Consider the following 23,042-nt stretch of genomic DNA (forward strand, 5'->3'; position numbering starts at 1 on the left):
TTTTTCAATTTATTTATTTATTTATTTTTCTGCTAACTAGAATAACCAGTTTACATTTTTCAATTTAAATAAATATATTAACATGCCTCCCTATGACAGCCATCTCTCTTCTGAATTCAGGTTCTAAGATAGAAAGATAGCTGTATCTTGGAACTTTGCCTAGAACTTATCACTTGGCCAAAATAAGGCTTCACTGCCTTTATTACTCCTTGCTAATGCCTGCTTTGCCTTGATGTGAGGGGACCTTCCCTTAGGAGCAATCCATTCTTTGATAGTAAGTAGGGAGGGGTGCTAATGGAACTTTAAAAAATTTTTATCACTCCCTTCTCCGTTCTGTAATATACTTGAATTCAGAGCATCTGGGGCCAGAATACTTTATTTCCAACGCCAAGCTTCACTGTTAAATAAGTAAAAAGCAGGAATCCTATTATAGGATGCCTTGATTAACCACATGGCTGCCCCCAACCCAAACTTTGGATTGTCCCTTTGGCACCTGGAGATTTTTACACTATAGGGCAATGCACCCTGTAAGATTCAGGATGGGTAAGAAGTAAGCCCTTGGTGTGTAAAATAGGAGAAAGGAACATATCTTTGCAGGGAGTGGGTATGGGGATTGTGGGAAAGGGAAACCAGAGAAACATTATTGGTAGATCATTATAGAAAAGAGTGATAAAGTTGAGGCTTTTGAAGTTGATTTTCTTAAAAAACAACAACAACAGAAAAAAAACGTTGATTTTCTTGAAACCATGTATCCCACTTTGGTCCTTGCAAACTTTCATCTACTTCCCTGGAGGTGTGTCTAACTGCAGCTACATGTTGAACTCAAGGAGGACAGAGTGTATCTGTGAATGATCTTCAAAAATGGACTGTTGATTCCATATTGATCTTTTCAGACCCTCACATAAAGGTCATGATTTATATCAGTAGTTTTATATTCAAAAATACAAATGTGTATATTTGTGATGTGGCAAATTTCTCTTGACTTATTGTCATCAACTAATTAGTAGATTTTGTTCTTATTCTATTAATTATCTAGGACAGAGAACAAACATATCCACAAAGGCCCAGCAATGTTTTTTGGATTTTTTTCTTCAACATTTAAAAATCAGGAGACTTTACATTAAAATCTGAATTTACACCTTTTGAAGGTTGAAAAATAGGGCAAAATTGAACCTGCATTTACACTTGGTAGTAATAAGATGGAACTGAGTTGTGGCTCTCCCCTTTAGACAGTGAATGTGCTTTCACTTTACTCATTTATGTTTAATGCCTGGCATTTGTAGGCATTTACATTTATGACCCCTGGCCTTATGATAACTGCTGATCTGTTTTGTGCTTGTTAGCGTATTACAATACTATTTAACTTTAAAAATACATAAATTTTGGCCGGGCACAGTGGTTCATGCCTGTAATCCCAGCACTTTGTAAGGCCGAGGCAGGCAGATCACCTGAGGTTGGGAGTTTGAGACTAGCCTGACCAACATGGAGAAACCTTGTCTCTACTAAAAATAGAAAAAATTAGCTGGGCGTGGTGGCAGCTGCCTGTAATCTCAGCTACTTGGGAGGCTGAGATAGGAGAATCGCTTGAACCCAGGAGGCAGAGGTTGCAGTGAGCCGAGATGGCACCACTGCACTCCAGCCTGGATGGCAAAGTGAGACTCAGTCTCAAAAAAACAAAAACAAAAACACACAAAAATACATAAATTTGAGTGAATTGCTCATTGCTTCTGTTAATTATATATTCAGCATATCAAGAGTTCTTAAAGAGAACAGTTGAATACCAAATCAGCATTTTGTTTTAAATTACTCCTAAGCCTTATTTTAGGAAAAAATACATATTTTTTCCTGTCAACTTTATTTCTTCTTTTCCCTTAGGCTTAGCACTGCTTTGGTTGTGAAGAGTATTCTTGAAAAGCCCATAGAGCATTTGAAAACAAAAGAATAAGATAAATTATTTAAAGGTGAATTAGATGACCTCACTAGAAATTTTAAAAAACACAAATGAAAATGAGATAAGTTTCAGATGTTAAATTAGCAAAGATTGATTATATTGTGTTAAGGTGTTAAATTAGCAAAGATTGATCATACTGTGTTACCCTGGCTGAAAAAGTGTAAGTTAATACAGTCTTACTGCAAGGAGTTTGGGGAGTATGTATCCAGAATCTTTTTTTTTCTCCTGTTTCCCCAAACTTGTTACATATCCAGAATCTTTTAAAAGATACATTTTTTTAGACAGATGTTCTACTTTTAGAAAGGAAATATTTGATTAGATATGAAAAGATACATAGTGAAAGATTGTAATCACAATGTTTTTATATTAGCAAAAAATTTAGTATAATTTAATTGTCCATCAAAAGGGAATTGGTTAAATAAATTAGGACATGTATTTAATATACTAGAGTACCAAATAACAATTTAAAATGTTATTAAAGATTCAGTGTCAAAATTTGATTTGTAAATATCATATAACTCATGGAAGACAGCCTGTAATCAAAAATAACAAGTCTAATATTATGCATTATTTTAATGTAATATTTATTGTTGTAGCAGAATGATGGTCTTTACCTGGCCAGGATCAGATGGGTGCCGACTTGCATCTATTTGTCAAGTTCAGGAAGCATTAGCTGTCAGCTAGCTGGTGACATGTTTCATATGAGAAATGTATTTTTGTTACACAAGTGGAATACATTGTCTCCTTTTCTAAGCCAAGACTAATATTTTGTTTCCAAAGGAAAATTCAAACATTTTTCACATTATTCTTCCTGGACAGTTGTAGGTTTTATTCCAAAAGCAACACTCATAGGTTCTCTATTTTTCTTATCAAATTTGAAATGGGCCAGATAATCTTCTGAGTCTACTTTATTTGTTTGTTGATTTAATTAAAGAAAACTTTACTTACCGTGAAGTCTTCATTTTGGTACAGTAAATGGTAGCAAAATTAATATTCCAAAGAACTCCTAACTTAGGCCTTTGTTGAATCCTGATAGAAGCTGACATTTTCAAGAGGTACTATATTCTAAATTAATTTCTCTTTTTTTTTTTTGAGTCAAAGTCTTATTCTTGTCACCCAGGCTGGAGTGCAATGGTGTGATCTTGGCTCACTGCAACCTCCCCCTCCCGCGTTGAAGCCATTCTCCTGCCTCAGCCTACTGAGTAGCTAGATTACAGGTGCCAGCCACCATGCCTGGCTAATTTTTGTATTTTTAGTAAAGACAGGGCTTTTCCGTGTTGGTCAGGCTGGTCTTGAACTCTCAACCTCAGGTGATCCTCCCACCTCAGCCTCCCAAAGGCTAGGATTACAGGCATGAGCCACTGTGCCTGGTCTTTTTTGCCCTTTTTACACAAAATGCAAGTCCATACATTCTTCCTAGAGTAAATCAATCATTAGGCAAAGACTTTGTTTTTAAATTTTTGTATATTTTTGTTTTTAGCAGCTCCATAGAACCTTTTCAGAGTGATAAAAGTAGAACTATAATATTTTATATTGACTATAATGTGATCTCATTTAAACTCCATGTTAACCTGCATTAGATATATAAATGTTCATGTATAATAATGATATAATTAACTTGTTTAAGTACCCTATATGTTGTTCAAATAAATCTTAGAAAGAATATATTTGTTTATATTTTATGTGAAGCTTCCAAATTTAATGTAAATTTCTCATATGGCTAATGTGAGCTAATAACCCAGTTTCTTGTTTTGTATGTTAAAGAATATGTTATTTAAAGGTTTGTTTACTCCATTAGCTTATTCTTCATACATTTTGCAGATTATTTGTTTACCATCTCATCTACTTTTTGAAATATTTTTTCTACAGTTATGCAGAAGGCATGGAGGGAAAGAAATCCTCCAGCTCGAATCAAAGCAGCCTATCAAGCCTTAGAATTAAACAATGAGTAAGTTTGAAATATATGAAAAGTAAATTTATTTTGAAGGAAACCAAGACAAACAATTTTTTTGAGACACGGTGTTGCTCTGTCGCCAGGCTGGAGTGCAGTGGTGTGATCTTGGCTCACTGCAACCTCCGCCTCCTGGATTCAAGCAATTCTCTTGCCTCAGCCTCTTGAGTAGCTGGGACTACAGGCATGTGCCACCACACCCAGCTAATGTTTGTCTTTTTAGTAGAGACAGGGTTTCACCATATTGGCCAGGGTGGTCTTGATCTCCTGACCTCATGAGATCAGGAGATCGGCCTGATCTCAGCCTCCCAAAGTGCTGGGATTATAGGAGTGAGCCACTGCACCTGGCCAAGCAAATGATTTTTATGTCTCCTTTTGTCTGTTCCTACGACACTTGGAGTCATTAGTGGTCCCATTTCCCTTTTGCATGTTATAGATATTTAATAAAATTTTCAGCGTTTGCCAACATCTGTATTTTGCTTCTGAAATTGTAAATCTATATATGCTTTTGAATAGAAATTATGCTAGAAATATTTTTCTAAGTTGGGAATGCTCATGGAGAATGGTGATAATACTTTATAGTTAAAAGGGTACTAAAATACTAATGTACTTATGCCATCTGTCATTTAAGTCATTAAAGCATTCAATCTTGAGAATGTTAGTTGTTAGTGGACTTGAAGGCATGAGAAGGGGATTAAAAATAAGTAAAACATAGCTCTGTCAAGTTTATTTTTTTCCATATTAGCAGCATTTTTTATAGTTCTTTGTATGAACTTTTTATTTTGAAAAGGCAGAATGTGAAATCATAAGGCAAGTAAATATTAACAGATCAAGTTTATTGATCTGTTTACTTGCCATAAGGCAAGTAAATATTAACTTGCCTTATGGCAAGGAACAGATCAATAAACACTCATCTGACGCAGACTGAATAAATGCCAAGAGTGAAAATATGGTTCCAGTTGGGATTTATCAAGGAATGCTTTCTGAATAATGTAAATTTAGAGTTGTTCCCTGAACCTTCTCTCCCCAGTATATATATTATCCTCATTTTTTGTTTGTTTGTTTGTTTTATTTTGTTTTGAGATGAAGTTTTGCTCTTGTTGCCCAGGCTGGAGTACCATGGCGCAATCTCGGCTCACTGTAACCTCCACCTCCCAGGTTCAAGCAATTCTCCTGCCTCAGCCTCCCAGATAGCTGGGATTACAGGCGTTTGCCACCACACCTGGCTAATTTTTTGTATTTTAGTATAAGAGACAGGGTTTTATCATGTTGGCCAGGCTGGTCTTGAACTTTTGACCTCAGGTGATCCACCCACCTTGGCCTCCCAAAGTGCAGGGATTACATGTATGAGCCACCACACCTTGGTCTAGTATATATGTTATTCTTATTAAGAAGACTTTCCCAAGGTGGAGCAAAAATGTCAGAGTAAAGAACTCCAAAATAGTAAACTGGCAGAAACTGTCAGCATCAACTTTGTTAAAACTCTGGAAACTAATCAAAAGTTTACAGATATCTAGTGAATGCTTAATCAAGGGGAAAAATACCTGAATCTCTCTAAGAAAGCTTTGTGGTTTTTTATTTACCCTTGCCCCATCCCTCACTCTCTAGCTCAGTGACAGTCTTGAAGACAACAGTGTACATGCCAGGTATAGGTTTCTAGTACCAGAGGACGTGGAATGGACCTTATTTTCAAAGAACTGTGGTTGTTTGTTTTGCCCTGTCTGGTGGCTCCCTGAAGGACTAGCTCAAATGGCTTGATTTCAGCTTACTGAAAGAAGAGAGTTTTCAATTTCAAAACTCTCGCAAAACTGACATAACTACACTTGAGTCATTTGCTGAAAACATTTAAAGGCAAATACATCAGCTACTGCTGCCTGGGGCAAGGGATAACAGGAAGGACAAGCAACAGACAAACCAGAAAGCTTGTGAGCAAAGGGAATTAGACACTTTTAGGAATAAAGGCTTTGAAAAGCTCCCACATATTTCTGGGAATCTAAAGACCCTTCACACAGCCAGAACTGGGCACATGCTCAGAAGAGACTTGAGAAAGTCCTAAACTCTCAAGTCTGGCTAACCTTCATGTTCTGCACAAGTAGAAGGTGAAGGCTAAGGCAGAGTTGTCAACTGTTAGGCTGAATGTTGAAGGTATGCCCTAGCACCCACACAGAGCCCATTTGCAAATACTTTTGCCGTTTGTGTTTTGTTTGGTTTTGATCCCAGGCGTTTAAGGAAATCTCTATCTAATCATCAAATGACCACAAGGCTAAAATAGCACAGATGTCACTGGTCACACATGACAAATAATACAGATTTTATAAAATTGGTTCAGAAAAGTCACTAAACAACTGCAAAAGTAGCAACAACAAACCCTAGGGAGTAGAGAATATTATATTTCTAGAGTTGCTAAAATAAAATATTTAGAATTTCCCATTTTCAACAAAAAATTACAAGGTATGCAAAGAAACAAGAAAACATGGCCCATACATAGGAAAGAAAAGAAATTAGGCTGGGTGTGGTGGCTTATACCTGTAGTCCCAACACTTTGGGAGGCCAAGGCAGAAGGATTGCTTGAGCTCAGGAGTTTGAGACCAGCCTGGGAAACATAAAGAGACTGTGTCTCAAAAAAATTAATAAAAATGAAAGAAATTAATAGAAAAGAGTGCCCCTTGTGAAGCCTAGACTTTGGACTTAATAGACAAAAAGTTTAAATCAACTATTTTAAATGTGCTCAAGGAGGTAAAGGAAACCATGATAATGATATCTCACCATTAGAGAATATCAGTAAAGAGGAAGAAATAATAAAAAGGACCCAAATAGAAATTTCAGAATTAAAAAGCTTAACTAAAATGAAAAATATACCATAGGTATTCAGCAACAAGCAGGTTTGAGCAGACAGAAGCAAGAACCAGTGAATTTCATTTAAGTCAATTGAGATTACCCAATTCAAGGAGCAGGAAAAAAATAAGGAATAAAGAAATATGACCTAAGAGAACTGTAGGATGCTATCAAGTATACCAATCTATGCATTATAGGAGTCCCAAAAAAGAGAGAGAGAAAAGGGCAGAAAGAATATTTGAAGAAATAATAGCTGAAAACAAAATAATAGCACACCAATTACAGCAGCATATTAAAAAATGTTACACACCTTGAACAAATAGCGTTTATTCCTGGATGCAAGAATGGTTAAACATTTGAAAATCAGTCAACGTAGCACACTATATGAACAGAATGAAGCAAGAAACCACATGATTATCCCAACTGATGTAGAAAAAGCATTTGACAAAATTCCCAATCTTGATAAATAAGTGGAAATCAAATTAATGTAATACTCCACATTAATAGACCAAAGGACAAGAGCTACATGATCATCTCAATTGATGAAAAAAGATCTGACAAAATCCAACACCATTTTATGATGAAAATATTAAAAAACTAGGAATAGAAGGAAATTCCACAAGAACATCTGAAAAATTCATTCTAAATACATACTTACTGATGAAAGACTGAAAGATTTCCCTCCACAGTCAGGAAGAAGGCAGGATGTCTGCACTTGCACTTCTGTGTTACATGGTGTACTGGAGGTTCTAGTCAGTGCAGTTAGGCAAGACAAATTTTTACCTGGCATTTAAATTGGAAAGGAAAAAGTAAAACTATCTTCAAACACAGATGGCATGATTTTATTTGTAGAAAACCTTAATCCACAAAAAAAAAAAAAAAAACAAAAAAAAACCTAGAGCTAATGAAAGAGTTGACAAAATTGTAGGAAACAAAATCAACATATGACAATCAGTTGCATGTCTATATCCTAGCTATGAACAATGAAAAGGAAATTAAGAAAACAATTCCATTTACAAAGGCACCGGAAAGATTTAAATACTTAGGAATAAATTTAATCAAGGAGGTGCAAGACTTGGATGCTAAAAACTGTAAAGCATAAGTTAAATAAATAAATGAAAAGACACCTTATGTTCATGGATTGGAAGACATTGTTAGAATAGCAGTACTCCCTAAATTGATCTACAGATTCAGTGCAATCCCTATAAAAATTCTATTTACTATTTCTGCAGAAATGGACAAGGTGACCCTATAATTCATATAGAACTGCAAGAAGCCCTCAATACCAAAACAATCTTGAAATAGAAGCACGGCATTGGAAGACTCACACTACCTGATTTTAAAACTTACTGCTAAGCTACAGTAGTTAAATCATAAGGATAGACACCTAGATCAATGGATTTAAATTGAGATTCTAGAAATAAACCCATATATCTATGGTCAGTTGATTTTTTTTTTTTTTTTTTTTGAGATAGAGTTTTGCTCTTTTTGCCCAGGCTGAAGTGCAATGGCACAATCTTGGCTCACTGCAACCTCCACTTTCTGGGTTCAGGTGATTCTCCTGCCTCAGCCTCCTGAGTAGCTGGGATTACAGGCATGTGCCACCATGCCCGGCTCTTTTGTATTTTTAGTTGAGACAGGGTTTCTCCATGTTGGTCAGGCTGGTCTTGAACTCTCGACCTCAGGTGATCACCTGCCTTGCCCTCCCAAAGTGCTGGGATTACAGGCGTGTGCCACCACGCCTGGCCATGATCTTTGACAAGGGTGTCAAAACCATTCAATGGAGGAAAGAATAGTCTGTTTAACGATGGTGGAACAACTGGATAGCCACATATATAAAAGCATAAAGGTAGTCTCTTACCTCATACCATATGTCCCAATTAATTTAAAAATCAATGAAGGACTAAATGGAAGGGTTAAAACTACAGAACTCTTAGAAGAAAGTATAGGGACAAATTGTCACCTTGAATTTCGAAGTGGTCTCATAGATTATAACACCAAAAGTACAAGCAGCAAAAGAAAAATTAGATAAATTGACTTTATCAAAATTAAAATATTTTGTGCATCAAAGGACACTGTCAAGAGGCAGAAATAGATTTGAGATTCCAGAGATTGAGAAGGCAAGGGAGATAGAGAGTGACTACTTTATAGGTATGGGGTTTCTTGTGGGGATGATGAAAATGTTCTGGAATTACATTGTGGTGATATATAACTTTGTGAATATATTAAAAATTACTGAATTGTATACTTTAAAATGCTTTAAACTGTGAACCTTATGTGAATTTTACCTCAATTTAAAAAACCAACGTTCTTCAAAGTAAGATTAATTAGGTATTCACATAATTAATTTCCTGAATTGATATCCATATAAAATACTTTTGAACAAATGCAAGAAAGCTTTAAGGAGGAAAAAATCTCTTTACCATACAGCCATACAGTCATTTTAAAAAAGTGTGTTTTTTTTTCCTCACTCCATCCTGTATTTTAAAATAAATGTTTTCTTCATATAGATTTTTTTTCCCCCTTGGGGGAAAAAAAAACAAAAACAAGATAACTCAAATACAGTAAAAACAAATAATAATAATTCAGGATCTTAGGTTCCAGGCAGTTCAAAAACAGCCAAACGGTTCTTTTTTTCCACCAGAATACCACAATGGCAGAACTTAAGAATTGCAATACTACGGTGGCTCAAGCCTGTAATCCCAGCACTTTGGGAGGCCAAGGCGGGTGGATCATGAGGTCAAGAGATCGAGACCATCCTGGTTAACATTGTGAAACCCCGTCTCTACTAATACAAAAAAATTAGCTGGGCATGGTGGCGCGTGCCTGTAATCCCAGCTACTCAGGAGGCTGAGGCAGGAGAATTGCCTCAACTCAGGAGGCGGAGGTTGCGGTGAGCCGAGATCGCGCCATTGCACTCCAGCCTGGGTAACAAGAGCGAAACTCCGTCTCAAAAAAAAAAAAAAAAAAGAATTGCAATACTAAAAATGGAGGGATGGTCCCAGCAGCTGCCCCTGGCCGGCTGGAACACACAGCACCACCCAGGCAGAGGCAGTGGGCATCCTGATGCCAGTCTGCCCATCCCTCTGTTCCAGCCAGCCTCCTGGCACAGGGCTGGGCCCACATCCTGGCCTCTGCATCTTGATCTGGGCTGGGGCCGGTTGGCCTGGTCACTCTGACCATTGCTCATGCTGGAAGTCCATCACAGGCTAAGTCACCTCCTTCAAGGCCAGGCCTCTCTCTCCCAGATGCCAGTGAAGGAAAACAGATTCCGAGTCCACAAATCAGGAGTGTCAGACTATGAAACATTCACACGTTCACAGGGCAAAACGCTGAGCATAGACATAACCTCTCTAATCTCTGCCACCTAATGACACATGTGACACAGCAGCCACATCTGCAATGCCTCTAGAGGCATCAAAAAAAAGTGTTTTTATTACATTTCACTTGGTTTTTGGAATGGCAGTCAGGAACCTTAGTGTTTTTGTTTTTTGTTTTTGTTTAGAGACAGGGTCTTGCTCTGTTGCCCAGGCTGGGGTGCAGTGGTAAGATGATAGCTTCATTGTAACCTCAAACTCCTAGGCTTAAGCAGTCCTCTTGCTTTAGCCTCTGAAGTAGCTAGGACTACAGGTGCACACCACTACACCCAGTTAATTTTTAAATCTTTATTTTTCTTTTTGCAGAAGAAGGGTCTCATTTTGTTGCCCAGGCTAGTCTCGAACTACTGACCTCAAGTGATTCTCCTGCCTTGGCCTCTCAAAGTGCTAAGATTATAGGCATGCGCCACTGCGCCTAGGCAGGAAGGCCAGTGTTTAAAGCAGTAGTATATCTAACGCTTCACAGGTATCTAGTGTAATGAAATGGAGAAATCTTTGTTGATTAGTGAAATTATTATGTACTATAAGGTCTTTCTATTTGAAGAATGATGAAATGGTATGATTTGCATTTTCCATATCTGAAGAACATTTTTTGTCTCCACTTAATGATTTCTACCTGCTATCACTTTTGTTTAATGCTTAGTTTTCTATGTTTATCAATAATTTCTTTCCTCTTGCTTAGATAAGCACTAATTATTAGAAATACAATGAAGGCCGGGCGCGGTGGCTCACGCCTATAATCCCAGCACTTTGAGAGGCCGAGGCGGGTGGATCATGAGGTCAAGAGATCGAGCCCATCCCGGTCAACAAAGTGAAACCCCGTCTCTACTAAAAATACAAAAATTAGCTGGGCGTGGTGGCACGCGCCTGTAGTCCCAGCTACTCGGGAGGCTGAGGCAGGAGAATTGCTTGAACCCAGGAGGCGGAGGTTGTGGTGAGCCAAGATCACGCCATTGCACTCCAGCCTAGGTAACAAGAGTGAAACTCTGTCTCAAAAAAAAAAAAAAGAAATACAATGCAAGCCACATATATAACTTTACATTTTCTAGTATCCACATTTAAAAAGTAAAAAGAAATAGGTGAAATTAATCTGTATAATGTTTTATTTAGCTGTATTCAAAATATTGAAATACTTTATTTTTTAATTATTTTTTTTATTTTTTGAGATGGAGTCTTACTCTGTCGCCAGGCTGGAGTGCAGTTGTTCGATTTCGGCTCACTGCAGCCTCCACCTCTTGGGTTCAGGGGATTCTCCTGCCTCAGCCTCCTGAGTAGTTGGGACTACAGTTGAGCTACCACACCCAGCTAATTTTTGTATTTTTAATAGAGACGGGGTTTCACCATGTTGGCCAGGATGGTCTTGATCTCCTGACCTCATGATCCACCCACCTGGGCCTCCCAAATTGCTGGGATTATAGGTGTGAGCCACCGCTCCCAGCCTAAAATATTTTAACATATAGTCAATACTTTTCTAAAATCTATTAATGAGGAACTTTACATTCTTCTAAATCTTCAAAATTCATTGTGTTTTTACACTTGCATCACATCTCAATTATAACTTGTCATATTTCAAGTTCTCAATAACCACATGTGGCTAATGCCTAGAATACTGGACAGTGCAGGCTTAGATAATTACAACTAGGACATTGTCTCTAGAAGAGATGGGTTTGTTATTTCTGGGAGTGGAATAACGTTTTATTTCTCTTTGTGGCCCCAAAACAAGAATTTGTTTATTAACCAGGTGTTGACTTAAAAGATACAAAGGGCCGAACACAGTGGCTCATGCCTGTAATCCCAGGACTTTGGGAGGCCAAGGTGGGCAGATCATGTGGTCAGGAGTTCGAGACCAGCCTGACCAACATGGTGAAACCCTGTCTCTACTTAAAAAATACAAAAATTAGCCGGGTGTGGTGACGTGTACCTGTAATCCCACCAACTTAGGAGGCTGAGGCAGGAGAATCACTTGAACCCAGGAGGCAGAGGTTGCAGTGAGCCGAGATTGCGACATTACACTCCAGTCTGGGCAACAGAGTGAGACTCCATCTGAAAAAAAAAAAAAGACACAAAGAAAAGCCTCTGTGTTTTAGTGCAGTGAAGAAAAGAAAACTTGGCATAAGCATTGTTGTGAAGAATGAATGAGAGTAGGAGTATGGGAGGAAGGACTTGAATTTAGAACAAGGGAAATTATACTGCATAATATTGTGGATAAGTCCATGGGAGGATGGGACAGAATGCAGAGGGGCGTGCTCAAATTTGGGGAAAATGTCTAGTCCTGGAATATGTTTCTAAGTTAGATGTTAAACGTGCCTAGTTGGCCAAAGGACTGTCTTCTCAATCTTCACCCTCCCTATACCTGCCCCGTGAAATGGATATCATAAAGTATATAGCGACTAAATCAGGTATGACCGGCTGGGCACAGTGGCTCACTCCTGTAATCCTAGCACTTTGGAAGATTGAGGCAGGTGGATCAAGTGAGGTCTGAAGTTTCAGACCAGCCTGGCCAGCATGGTGAAACCCCATCTCTACTAAAAATACAAAAATTAGCTGGTCATGGTGGCGCATGCCTGTAATCCCAGCTACTCAGGAACTGAGGCAGGAGAATTGCTTGAACCCTGGGAGACAGAGGTTGCAGTGAGCCAAGATCGGTCCATTGCACTCCAGCCTAGGCGACAAGAGTGAAACTCTTGTCTCAAAAAAAATCAGATATTACCACTAGAGGGTATAGTCTTCTGAGTGACAATTCAGATAATTGTTTATATATCTTTTTTTTCTCTCCCCTTTCACAAAAAGAAAACACAGGACAATAGGTTAGAGAATGAGACAGAAATTTTTTTTTTGAAGGACAAGATAAAGAGCAGAAGGGAAAGATAAGAGAGCAGAAAAATTGTGGAATCAGACATAAAGAATATACCAATATGTCCCTATGAAAGTAAAATATTGAATGAAGTTTTTTTTTCTTCAAAAGGTAGAAAAAGTGTAGGAAAGGAAATATGACATAGAGCAAAGGGACATAACCAAGAAAAAATACCTGCTATATCATTTTATTTAAAATTGCCTCCCTGCTTTCTTCATAGCTGTGCCACTGCATACGTTCTACTGGCTGAGGAAGAAGCAACAACTATTGTAGATGCTGAAAGGTTATTTAAACAGGCACTCAAGGCAGGAGAAACAATTTATAGGCGGTCACAGCAATGCCAGCACCAAAGTCCTCAGCATGAAGCTCAACTGAGTAAGCAAGTTTGAACTGCTTATTACTCTTTTAGCTCCTCAGATTTGCTTGTGTCTTAACACAAAACAACAGTAATAAAAAACTTAATACTTACAGGTTAATTTTCACTGGAAATAACTAATCTATTCATGATACCTACAAGCCAGCGAGACAGAAATGTATATTAGCCAAATAAAGCTTATGGAAGGGAATAGATCTGCTCAGGTTATTGAGAGAAGATGTGCTGCTCTGAGACTTAACAGTAATTTTTTTCATGTGAGAATTGGGCTGTTCATTGAAAAAACATAACTCAAAAACATTCAGCATTCAGGAGAGCCTTCTAGTGATAATAAGCAGCGATTATCTTTATCCTCGCCCTTACTCTAAGCAAGAGTAAAGGTACATTGTTTGCTTTGCTCTTCAGACTGTGTATCTGCATATAGTGCTAGGGAGTGGCTCCTTTCACACCATCTGATTCTTAGCCCTAAATCCAGCCTGATACTTGGCACTGATTCTTTCTTTGGTTGGTTTTTCTCCATGATGTGCTTGGGATCAGATGAACTATAGCAACAAAAGTCTTTTCGATTCTTAGATATGCTTTACTAATTATGATTAAGATTTTTTTTACCAAAGATGTTAGAATCATCAATGATGCTGCTTCCTGCTATTTTTATGGCCAGAGGGTTTTGGTTTCATGATTTTGGCAAATAGTGAAGCAGGAAATAAATTGAAATATGTTTATATAATGTATTATCTACTAGCACTTAAGTTCTAAATCTTCTTTTGTTTGTAAATTAAAATTTGGAGAATGTTTTTCTCCCTAAGCTAAATACTGATATATATGGTATATTTCATTGATGCATATTTTTATAACACACATTTGTGGGAATATATAATTTTGTAGCCTGGCACTAATGAAACTACATCTGTAAAAAAGTCATGCCATTTGTCTTTGTATAATCTCAAATATGGTTATGAGATAGTTACAGAAATATTTGTTAGCTCTTTCTAGAAGTAGTTTTATAGTTTGTCAATTACTCACTGTTAAGAAAAGTTTACATTAGCCATGGAAACTTTGTTTTGGACGTTTTTTGTTTTTCAATTAAAACAATAGAGAATATCAGAATAATAGATCATTTATGCACAAACTTAAAATATTAGGTTAATGTTACATCTTCCTTTTAATGTATTATTTATTTTCTGTTAATGTTAAAATAAACATCAATCATACATAAATTATATATACTAAGGTTACTATGAGAGGCAAAAATAATTAAATGTGTATTTTAAGTTTTAATACAGAAAACTTAAAACATGCACAAAAATAGAGAACATTCCTGTTCAATATTCATCGTCCAAATGTAGCCATAATTAGTATTCTTCCATTCTGACACAATTTAATTTTAATTGAATCTTCCAAGCGAAGCGAATAACATAAGTGGGTATGTTAATGAAATAGCAGCCCACAATACAAAAGTAATAGTTGTATCTTTTTTATTCTAAATAGGGAGAGATACCAATGTACTGGTATATATTAAAAGAAGATTGGCAATGTGTGCAAGAAAATTAGGAAGAATAAGAGAAGCGGTAAAAATAATGCGAGATGTAAGTAAATTGATGGTGGGACTATTACATTTATTCCTCCACAAACTAAAATATAGTTAAGTTGCCAGTTATTTTAATGCAGAGTCACTGTTTTTTAATTGGTAGTTTTTAAAACAAGGTGTTTATTTAATATATGTACCTTTCTTAAGGGTTAGGTCTTCTTCATAGCTATGTTAAGAAACAAGAATTTCTACTTTAATGAATCTGGCTCAGCTCTGTTGAGTTCCTTTGTTATGATTTTAATCTTTTTTTCCTTTTAATATACAGTTGATGAAAGAATTTCCTCCTCTTACCATGTTGAACGTCCATGAAAATCTCTTAGAATCACTTTTAGAATTACAGGCCTATGCAGATGTTCAGGCAGTCCTAGCAAAATATGATGGTGAGTCATATTCCCTTAGTTGATAGCATTGTTATTCTTTTCCAATGATGTAATTATAAATATGGTTATATTCTAGTATTTATCTAATTTTCTCTATTTTACCAGTCAATATTTAGCACACACTGAGTTTGCTATTAAGTACCTTCTTTATCAGGACTTTTATTAGCAAAAGACTGCAAGGAAGAACTTTTCTTCTGTCAAGATTTACTTGTTTGTTGATTGAGTGCCTAATATGAGTGAGGCATTCAGAGTATGATAGTGAATAAGACAACATGGGAGGCTGGGAGTGGTGACTCACACCTGTAATCCCAGCACTTTGGGAGGCTGAGGCGGGAGGATCACCTGAGCCCAGGAATTGGAGACTGGCATGGGCAACATGGCAAGACCCTGTCTCTACAAAAAAAAGTTAGCTGGGCATAGTGTTGTGCATCTGTAGTTCCAGCCTCTTAGGAGGCTAAGGTGAGAGGATCACTTGAGCCTAGGAGGTTCAGGCTGTAGAGAGCTGTGTTTGCGCCACTATAGTCCAGCCTAGGCAACAGAGGGAGGAAGAAGACTGTCTCAAAAAAAAAAAAAAAAAAAGAAGGGAGTCCTCATAGGATTTACAGTTTAGTGGAACTGTAAACTGAGCTGTGATTGTGCCACTGTAGACCAGCCTATGCAACAGAGGGAAGAGACTGTCTCAAAAAAAAAAAAAAGAAGGGAAGCCCTCATAGGATTTACAGTTAGTGGACAATACAAACAAACGAGCAGCAGTTACACTGAAGACTGAGTGTTTGGTGAGATAACTGGAAAAGTATGGGTGTTATGCACATAGTGGGCATACCTCATTTGTTTTGGACTGTCAAGCAAAGCTAACAGAGAAGTTGCTTAGTGGCATTTACTATAAGAGCAATTCAGAATAACATTTTTACAATGCTTGTTAGTTACAAAATGCAATGATAATTTGATATTTATAATAGTCTTGTGATGTGGTAAGACAAGTATTTTTACTGTCTCCAATTACTAAATAAGGAAACTGGAGTTTAAGAAGGTCGAAATATTGGGGTAAGTTCTCCCAGCCAGTAAAAGGCAAATCCAGACTGGGCGCGGTGGCTCACGCCTGTAATCCCAGCACTTTGGGAGGCTGAGGCAGGTGGATCACGAGGTCATGAGATCGAGACCATCCTGGTCAACATGGTGAAACCCCGTCTCTACTAAAAATACAAAAAATTAGCTGGGCGCGGTGGCGCGTGCCTGTAATCCCAGCTACTCAGGAGGCTGAGGCAGGAGAATTGCCTGAACCCAGGAGGCGGAGGTTGTGGTGAGCCGAGATCGCGCCATTGTACTCCAGCCTGGGTAACAAGAGCAAGACTCCGTCTCAAAAAAAAAAAAAAAGAAGCAAATCCAGGTGTTTGATTTCTTTGTTCACTTGTCTTCTCATGGTAACAATTCAATATATATTGGTTATTTTGGTTGTTATGTTATAGTAATAGCAGTTTATCACACATGAAGTTTGGAGAATTTTAAAGACAAAGCCTTTTTCCTCATCCTGAGAGAGGAATCAGCTTTTAATCTCAAGCTGAAAATTTGGCATTTCTATGCTTCTGGTCATATCTTTTTTTTTTTTTTTTTGACTTGGAGTTTCATTCTTGTTGCCCAGGCTGAAGTGCAGTGGCACAATCTTGGCTCACTGCAACCTCCGCCTCCTGGGTTCAAGCAATTCTCCTGCCTCAGCCTCCCGAGTAGCTGGGATTGTAGGCATGTACCACCACACCTGGCTAATTTTGTATTTTTAGTAGAGAGAGGGTTTCTCCATGTTAATCAGGCTGGTCTCAAACTCCTGACCTCAGGTGATCTGCCCGCCTTGGCCTCCCAAAGTGCTGGGATTACAGGCATGAGCCACTGCACCTGGCCTCTGGTCATATGTTTTACTTTAAAAGAACACATGTAAGTCACTTATTGGAGGCTGGGCACAGCAGCTCACACCTGTAATTCCAGCACTTTGGGAGGCCGAGGAGGGTGGATCTCTTGAGCTCAGAAGTTCAAGACCAGCTTGGGCAACATAGTGCAACACCATTTCTACAAAAAATATTATTAAAAATTAGCTGGGCATGGTGGCATGCACCTGTAGTCCCAGCTGCTCGGGAGGCTGAGGTGGAGGTTGCAGTGAGCCAAGATTACGCCACTGTACTCCAGCCTGGGTGACAGAGAGAGACCATATCTCAAAAAAAAAAAAAAAAAAGTCATTTATTCACATTTGTCCTATTATAGGTTCCTACCCATTCGCTTGGGAATCCCCATGACTTGGGAAGTTTGAAATGTGTTATACTTGGAAAGAGAAGTTTATTTCTTTTAAACATCTGGAATTCTTAAGCAATGCTTCAGAATAGAGTAGGCTCATGGAGAAATTTGTGAGAAATTCTTTCCATATGTAATTTACTGGATACATGGCCTGCTTACAATACTTATGATGAACAAGCTTAGGGACTGAATTCAAGAAATTAGAATAGAACCGGATTCATTAAAAATAAAATAAAACTAAAACTAATAAAGCATATCTAAGTTGATATGCTTCTGTATTTTCATAAGTCCCAGTTTTTACCATTTCAGAATCCTGAGGAAGTTGAAAGCAAATTTACTTTCTCAGTTCTCCATTTGCTAGTATGATTCTGGAATCAAAAATATCAAGAGAGTTCTTCAGTCTTACTCTTCTGAAAGCGTTATTTTGGACATTCTTTTAAAAATGATTTATATAATTAATTTACCTATAGTTCCAGATGAATTTTTTATTTTCTAAAAAATAGTAATTTAAGAAAATACAAAAATCTAGGAAGAAGAAAAAAAATCATCCTTGGTTGAATCAACCTGGATTTAACTACTGTTAAATATTTTAATTTTTTTTTTTCTAATTTTTGTTTTTCTCTATGAATGGATGAAGGTTTTACATAGTTTTAATTATACTATTCATTTTTCCCTGAACTTATTATAAGCAGGTTATTATAAAAATTTGTTGAGCACATTTCACCCATTGTGCAGAGGGCTTTCGTAGACATAATTTCATCTCAGTCAGAAAAGTATCATTATTTTGAGAAGAGAAAACTGAGGTCAAACAAGTTGCTACTAGCTCAAAGATGCTTAGCTAGTAAATAATAAGATCAAGGTTCAGACTCAGCTTTTTCAACTTCATATCTGGGTTTTTCCTACTATATTATACATTTTTAAATACAATGTCCAGGTTTTTCCTATATATCTACTGAATTTGCATTGTGAACTATTATTATTAAAAAATTGTCTCAATACATTTTTTGTAATTCCTACCTATATTGAAAATTATCATTACAGATATAAGCCTTCCAAAGTCAGCAGCAATCTGTTACACAGCAGCACTGTTGAAGACGAGGACAGTTTCAGATAAGTAAGTGCTGTAAAAACTGCAATTGGAAAGACTGCTAAACTCAATATCATATTTGTCCTCTACTGACTTTAAACAATGCTATTTTCCACTCTACTTCCTTCTGAATAGCCTGGATCTTTTAGGGCTTACAGACTTCTTGCTGTGTGTAGTGGAAAGAGCAACCTGACCTCAAATTCAAACTCTACCACATTGTAGCTATAGAACTGTAGGCAGGTTGATCATTTTGAGTTTCTCCTTCATCTGTAAAATGAGAATAACACCACAGGAGGGTTGAGGAGGATTATGTGTGGTAAGTGCCAAAAGCAATATCTAGAAAGAAAGCACACACAATAAATAGTACCTATGATGATGATGATGAAGTACGTGGTAGGGAAATAGGCATATGTTATTTCTTCTTAGAGAATAATTCTGAGCTCTGCTTTTCTTGTATTTTTGGCTACTTTTAATGAATTCTCTTTATTGTGCAGATAAGATACTCAGAAATCAACCAAATGGTGACTATTTTCTTTCACCTTAGATTTTTATGCTTTGATATGAATTAGAATGGGATTTTCAGTTTGTTTCCTCTCAGATAAGAATTTGATAAGAATGTACTGCTATTTCATGAGATTATTTGGATATCACTGTGTAGCATTTATTACTTAGTTACGTTTTCTAAAGTGTACCTTCGATGGACTTCTCCTGAAGGCCTTCTTTACCTAAGTTTGAAGATTTTCATTCCTTATGCTGCTTTGTTTTTTATATGTTGAACCACAAGGCTTTATTTATTTATTTTGGTGTCCTCTGGCTTTGTTTTTGGCCATCTCAAGAAACTCCTTTGATTCAAGGGGCTGTATTATTATCTAAATCCATACTTTCTGTTTTTTTAGCATATTTATTTTTTCATTTTGTGGTTTTCTTGTAGATTCTCTCCAGAAACAGCCTCCAAAAGAGGGTTAAGCACAGCAGAAATTAATGCCGTGGAAGCAATTCATAGAGCTGTAGAATTTAATCCTCATGTTCCAAAAGTGAGAAATTTTATTATGAAAATACTACCTTTATTTAAGTTTATCAAATTGATGACCATGTAGACCAAAGTCTGGGTCACTATTATTTGGTGTGGAATTGTTTTATTCTGCTGTATTTTGATGCTTATTATCACCTTAAAGGGGATGTTGAAACATTTAGGCATTTAGAAAGGTGGAAAGGAGTAATAGTTAGCTATATGCTTTGTAATTACTGTCAAAATATAATTTGAACTGTGTTCGCTTAGCTGTTCTTTTAGTATAGTTACAGAGAAGAAATAACGGCTTGGTCTTAAAAGATTATTCATATTTCATATCACTAAATCAAATTTCCTGTTACTGTGAAAGCTTTTTCTACACAGATGCCTAGCTTTTGAACTAGAGTTGGGTAGACAAAAACTAAAGACAAACAGATTAAAATAATCAATGATAGGAAGCAGATGTGGAAATTCCCAGACAAACTGGCTGATGCTTATTTAGTCCCAGATGAATCTATATACTTGCTTTGTCTCTATATTGTATACCTTGCAGGCATACAAATTATTGCTTCATCTTTGTGTGTTATAACACAAAGTAAAATTTAGGATTCTGGGTGGACACAGTAGTTCATGCCTATAACCCCAAGACTTTGGAAGGCCAAGGCGGGAGGATTACTTGAGCCCAGGAGTTTGGGATTAGCCTGGGCAATGTGGTGAGACCTCATTTCTGCAAAAAATACAAAAATAATCTGGGCGTGGTGATGCATCCTGTTGTCTCAGCTACTTGGGAGGGCAAGCAGGGAAGATTGCTTGAGTTCAGGAGGTCAAGACTGCAGTGAGCTGCAATCATGCCACTGTACTGAAGCCTAGATGACAGAGTCAAACCCCATCTCAAGAATAAAAAAAGAGGGGGATTTTACAAACAATGCCCCATGTTAGGAAGTATAGACTATTCAAGAATAGACGCCCTTACTACGAAATGTAATTATAGCTATTGATTCCAGTGTAAAGGATGTTAATAGAGCTTGGAAGCTAGAATAAAGAGCTGTAGTAAAGAGATTAATTGCTAAAAGATAATTTCCAAGAAAAGGATGTTGTAAGCCTGTTAGAGATATGGTTAAGAAAAGTACTTAAGTCCAAGAAAGAGAATGGTACAAATATTTATACCATTCCCTCATTAAGTGACACTGGTTCCATATATTTAAAGACAGAAGTTCACCCATATCCACAGTTTCACATTCCATGGTTTCAGTTATCCATAATCACCCTCTGTCTGAAGATATTAAATGGAATATTCCAGAAATAATTCATAAGTTTTAAGTTGAATGTTGTTCTCATAAGTTTTAAGTTGAATGTTGTTCTGAGTAGCTTGATGAAATCTTACACCATCCCCCTCCATCCAACCTAGTACGTGACTCATCCCCTTGTCCAGCATATCCACACTGTCTGTGCTACCCACCCGTTAGTCACTCTTAGTAGCCAACTCAATTGTCAAATTGACTGTCATGGTATCATAGTGCTTGTGTTCAAGTAACCCTTATTTTACTTAATAGTAACCCCAAATGCAAGATTGGCATATTATTATAACTGTTGTATTTTATTATTGTTGTTGGTTATTAGTCTCTTACTGTGCCTAAATTATAAATTGTATCATGGGTATATATTTTTAGGAAAAATCACGATGTATGTAGGGTTTGGTCCTATTTGTGGTTTCAGATATCCACTGAGTGTCTTTTTTTTTTTTTTTTTTTTTTTTTTTTTTTGAGACAGAGTCTCGCTGTCACCCAGGCTGGAGTGCAGTGGCGCATTCTCGGCTCACTGCAGCCTCCGCCTCCCGAGTTCAAGCCATTCTCCTGCCTCAGCCTCCTGAGTAGCTGGGATTACAGGTGCAAGTCACCATGCCCAGCTAATTTTTGTATTTTTAGTAGAGACAGGGTTTCACCATGTTGATCAGAGTGGTCTCAAACTCCTGACATTTTGATCTGCCCGCCTCGGCCTCCCAAAATGCTGGGATTACAGGCGTGAGCCACTGCACTCAGCCCCACTGGGAGTCTTAAAACATATGTCCTAAGGATATGGGGCGAGTACTGTAAACTTTTTATTATGAATTCTTCTACACATGCAAGAAGGTGTATAAAACAAAAATGTGCATCTTAATGATTTATTACAAAGTAAATGCTTGAAAACTACCGAGGTCAAGAAACAACATTGTCAACTCATAGACGCCTACCTGACTGCCCTTTCCCATTACAACCTCTTCCTTCTTATCTAAAGGTAACCACTATTCTTATTTATTAATTATGTTCATTTCTTCTCTTTCTTTATGTTTTTGATCTGTACCTTTCCTTTATTTCTGGATTTTTTTTCTTTTTAAGACAAGAGTCTTCTGCTTTTCAGGAGGCTGAGGCAGGAGAATTGCTTGAACCCAGGAGGCAGAGGTTTCAGTGAGCTGAGATCAAGCTATTACACTCCAGCCTGGGCCACAGAGTGAGACTCTGTCTCATTAAAAAAAAAAAAAAAAAAAAAAGGAAAGAAAGAAAAGAAAAAAAACAAAGACAAGGTCTTTGTCTCATGCCCAGGCTGGAGTACAGTGGTTCTATCTTGGCCCACTGCAACCTCCGCCTCCTAGCCTCAAGCGATCTGCCTACCTCAGCCTCCCAAAGTGCTGGGATTACAGATATGAGCAAACATGCACCTTGCCCTGGATTTATCAATGAGTTAAAGAGTGGTCCATGTTTATTTATTCTCTGGAGTAATTTATATAAAATTAGAATTATTTCTGCCTTAAATTAGTAAAATTTGTTATTAAAGCCATATGATTCTTCAGTTTTCTTTGTGAGAAGACTTTGAGTTACAAATTTGTTTTCTTTAATAATTTAATTACAAATTCAGTTTTTAAGCATATCATAACTATTGAAATTTTTTGTTTCCTGACCGGGCATGGTGTCTCACTCTTGTAATCCCAACACTTTGGGAAGTTGAGGCAGGTGGATCATGAGGTCAGGAGATCGAGACCTCACTGGCTAACATGGTGAAATACTGTCTCTGCTAAAAATACAAAAAAAAACAAAAAATTGGCCGGGCGCGGTGGCTCAAGCCTGTAATCCCAGCACTTTGGGAGGCAGAGGCGGGTGGATCACGAGGTCAAGAGATCGAGACCATCCTGGTCAACATGGTGAAACCCCGTCTCTACTAATACAGAAAATTAGCTGGGCATGGTGGTGCATGCCTGTAATCCCAGCTACTCAGGAGGCTGAGGCAGGAGAATTGTCTGAACCCAGGAGGCGGAGGTTGCGGTGAGCCGAGATCGCGCCATTGCACTCCAGCCTGGGTAACAAGAGCAAAACTCCGTCTCAA

The 23,042-nt window shown here is 37.5% G+C and overlaps 1 protein-coding gene and 1 non-coding gene across 17 annotated transcripts in view; one reads left to right on the plus strand and one right to left on the minus strand.

The window, feature by feature from the left end:
* Positions 1-23,042, plus strand: part of ST7L (suppression of tumorigenicity 7 like) — a 101,836-nt gene that overhangs the window by 24,286 nt on the left and 54,508 nt on the right. For 15 of the 16 annotated variants that reach the window (XR_001109670.3, XM_064372710.1, XM_012466575.3 and 12 more), the window contains 6 exons: positions 3,821-3,899; positions 13,189-13,343; positions 14,830-14,927; positions 15,195-15,309; positions 18,631-18,703; positions 19,608-19,710. Coding sequence is in view for 15 of the 16 variants with exons in the window: in XM_064372710.1 (XP_064228780.1) it covers positions 3,821-3,899; positions 13,189-13,343; positions 14,830-14,927; positions 15,195-15,309; positions 18,631-18,703; positions 19,608-19,710 (623 nt within the window). In the remaining variant the exon portion in view is untranslated. The remainder of the gene's footprint in view (positions 1-3,820; positions 3,900-13,188; positions 13,344-14,829; positions 14,928-15,194; positions 15,310-18,630; positions 18,704-19,607; positions 19,711-23,042) is intronic. The other variant, XM_012466580.3, reaches the window with a different exon arrangement.
* LOC135273519 (small nucleolar RNA SNORA17) lies at positions 10,027-10,156 on the minus strand. The gene has a single exon (XR_010341309.1). It is a non-coding gene; the product is annotated as a small nucleolar RNA SNORA17 (small nucleolar RNA).

Source organism: Aotus nancymaae, unplaced genomic scaffold (genome assembly GCF_030222135.1).
Source record: "Aotus nancymaae isolate 86718 unplaced genomic scaffold, 86718_ANA_hifiasm-v0.15.2.pri h1tg000007l, whole genome shotgun sequence".
Lineage (NCBI taxonomy): Eukaryota > Metazoa > Chordata > Mammalia > Primates > Aotidae > Aotus > Aotus nancymaae.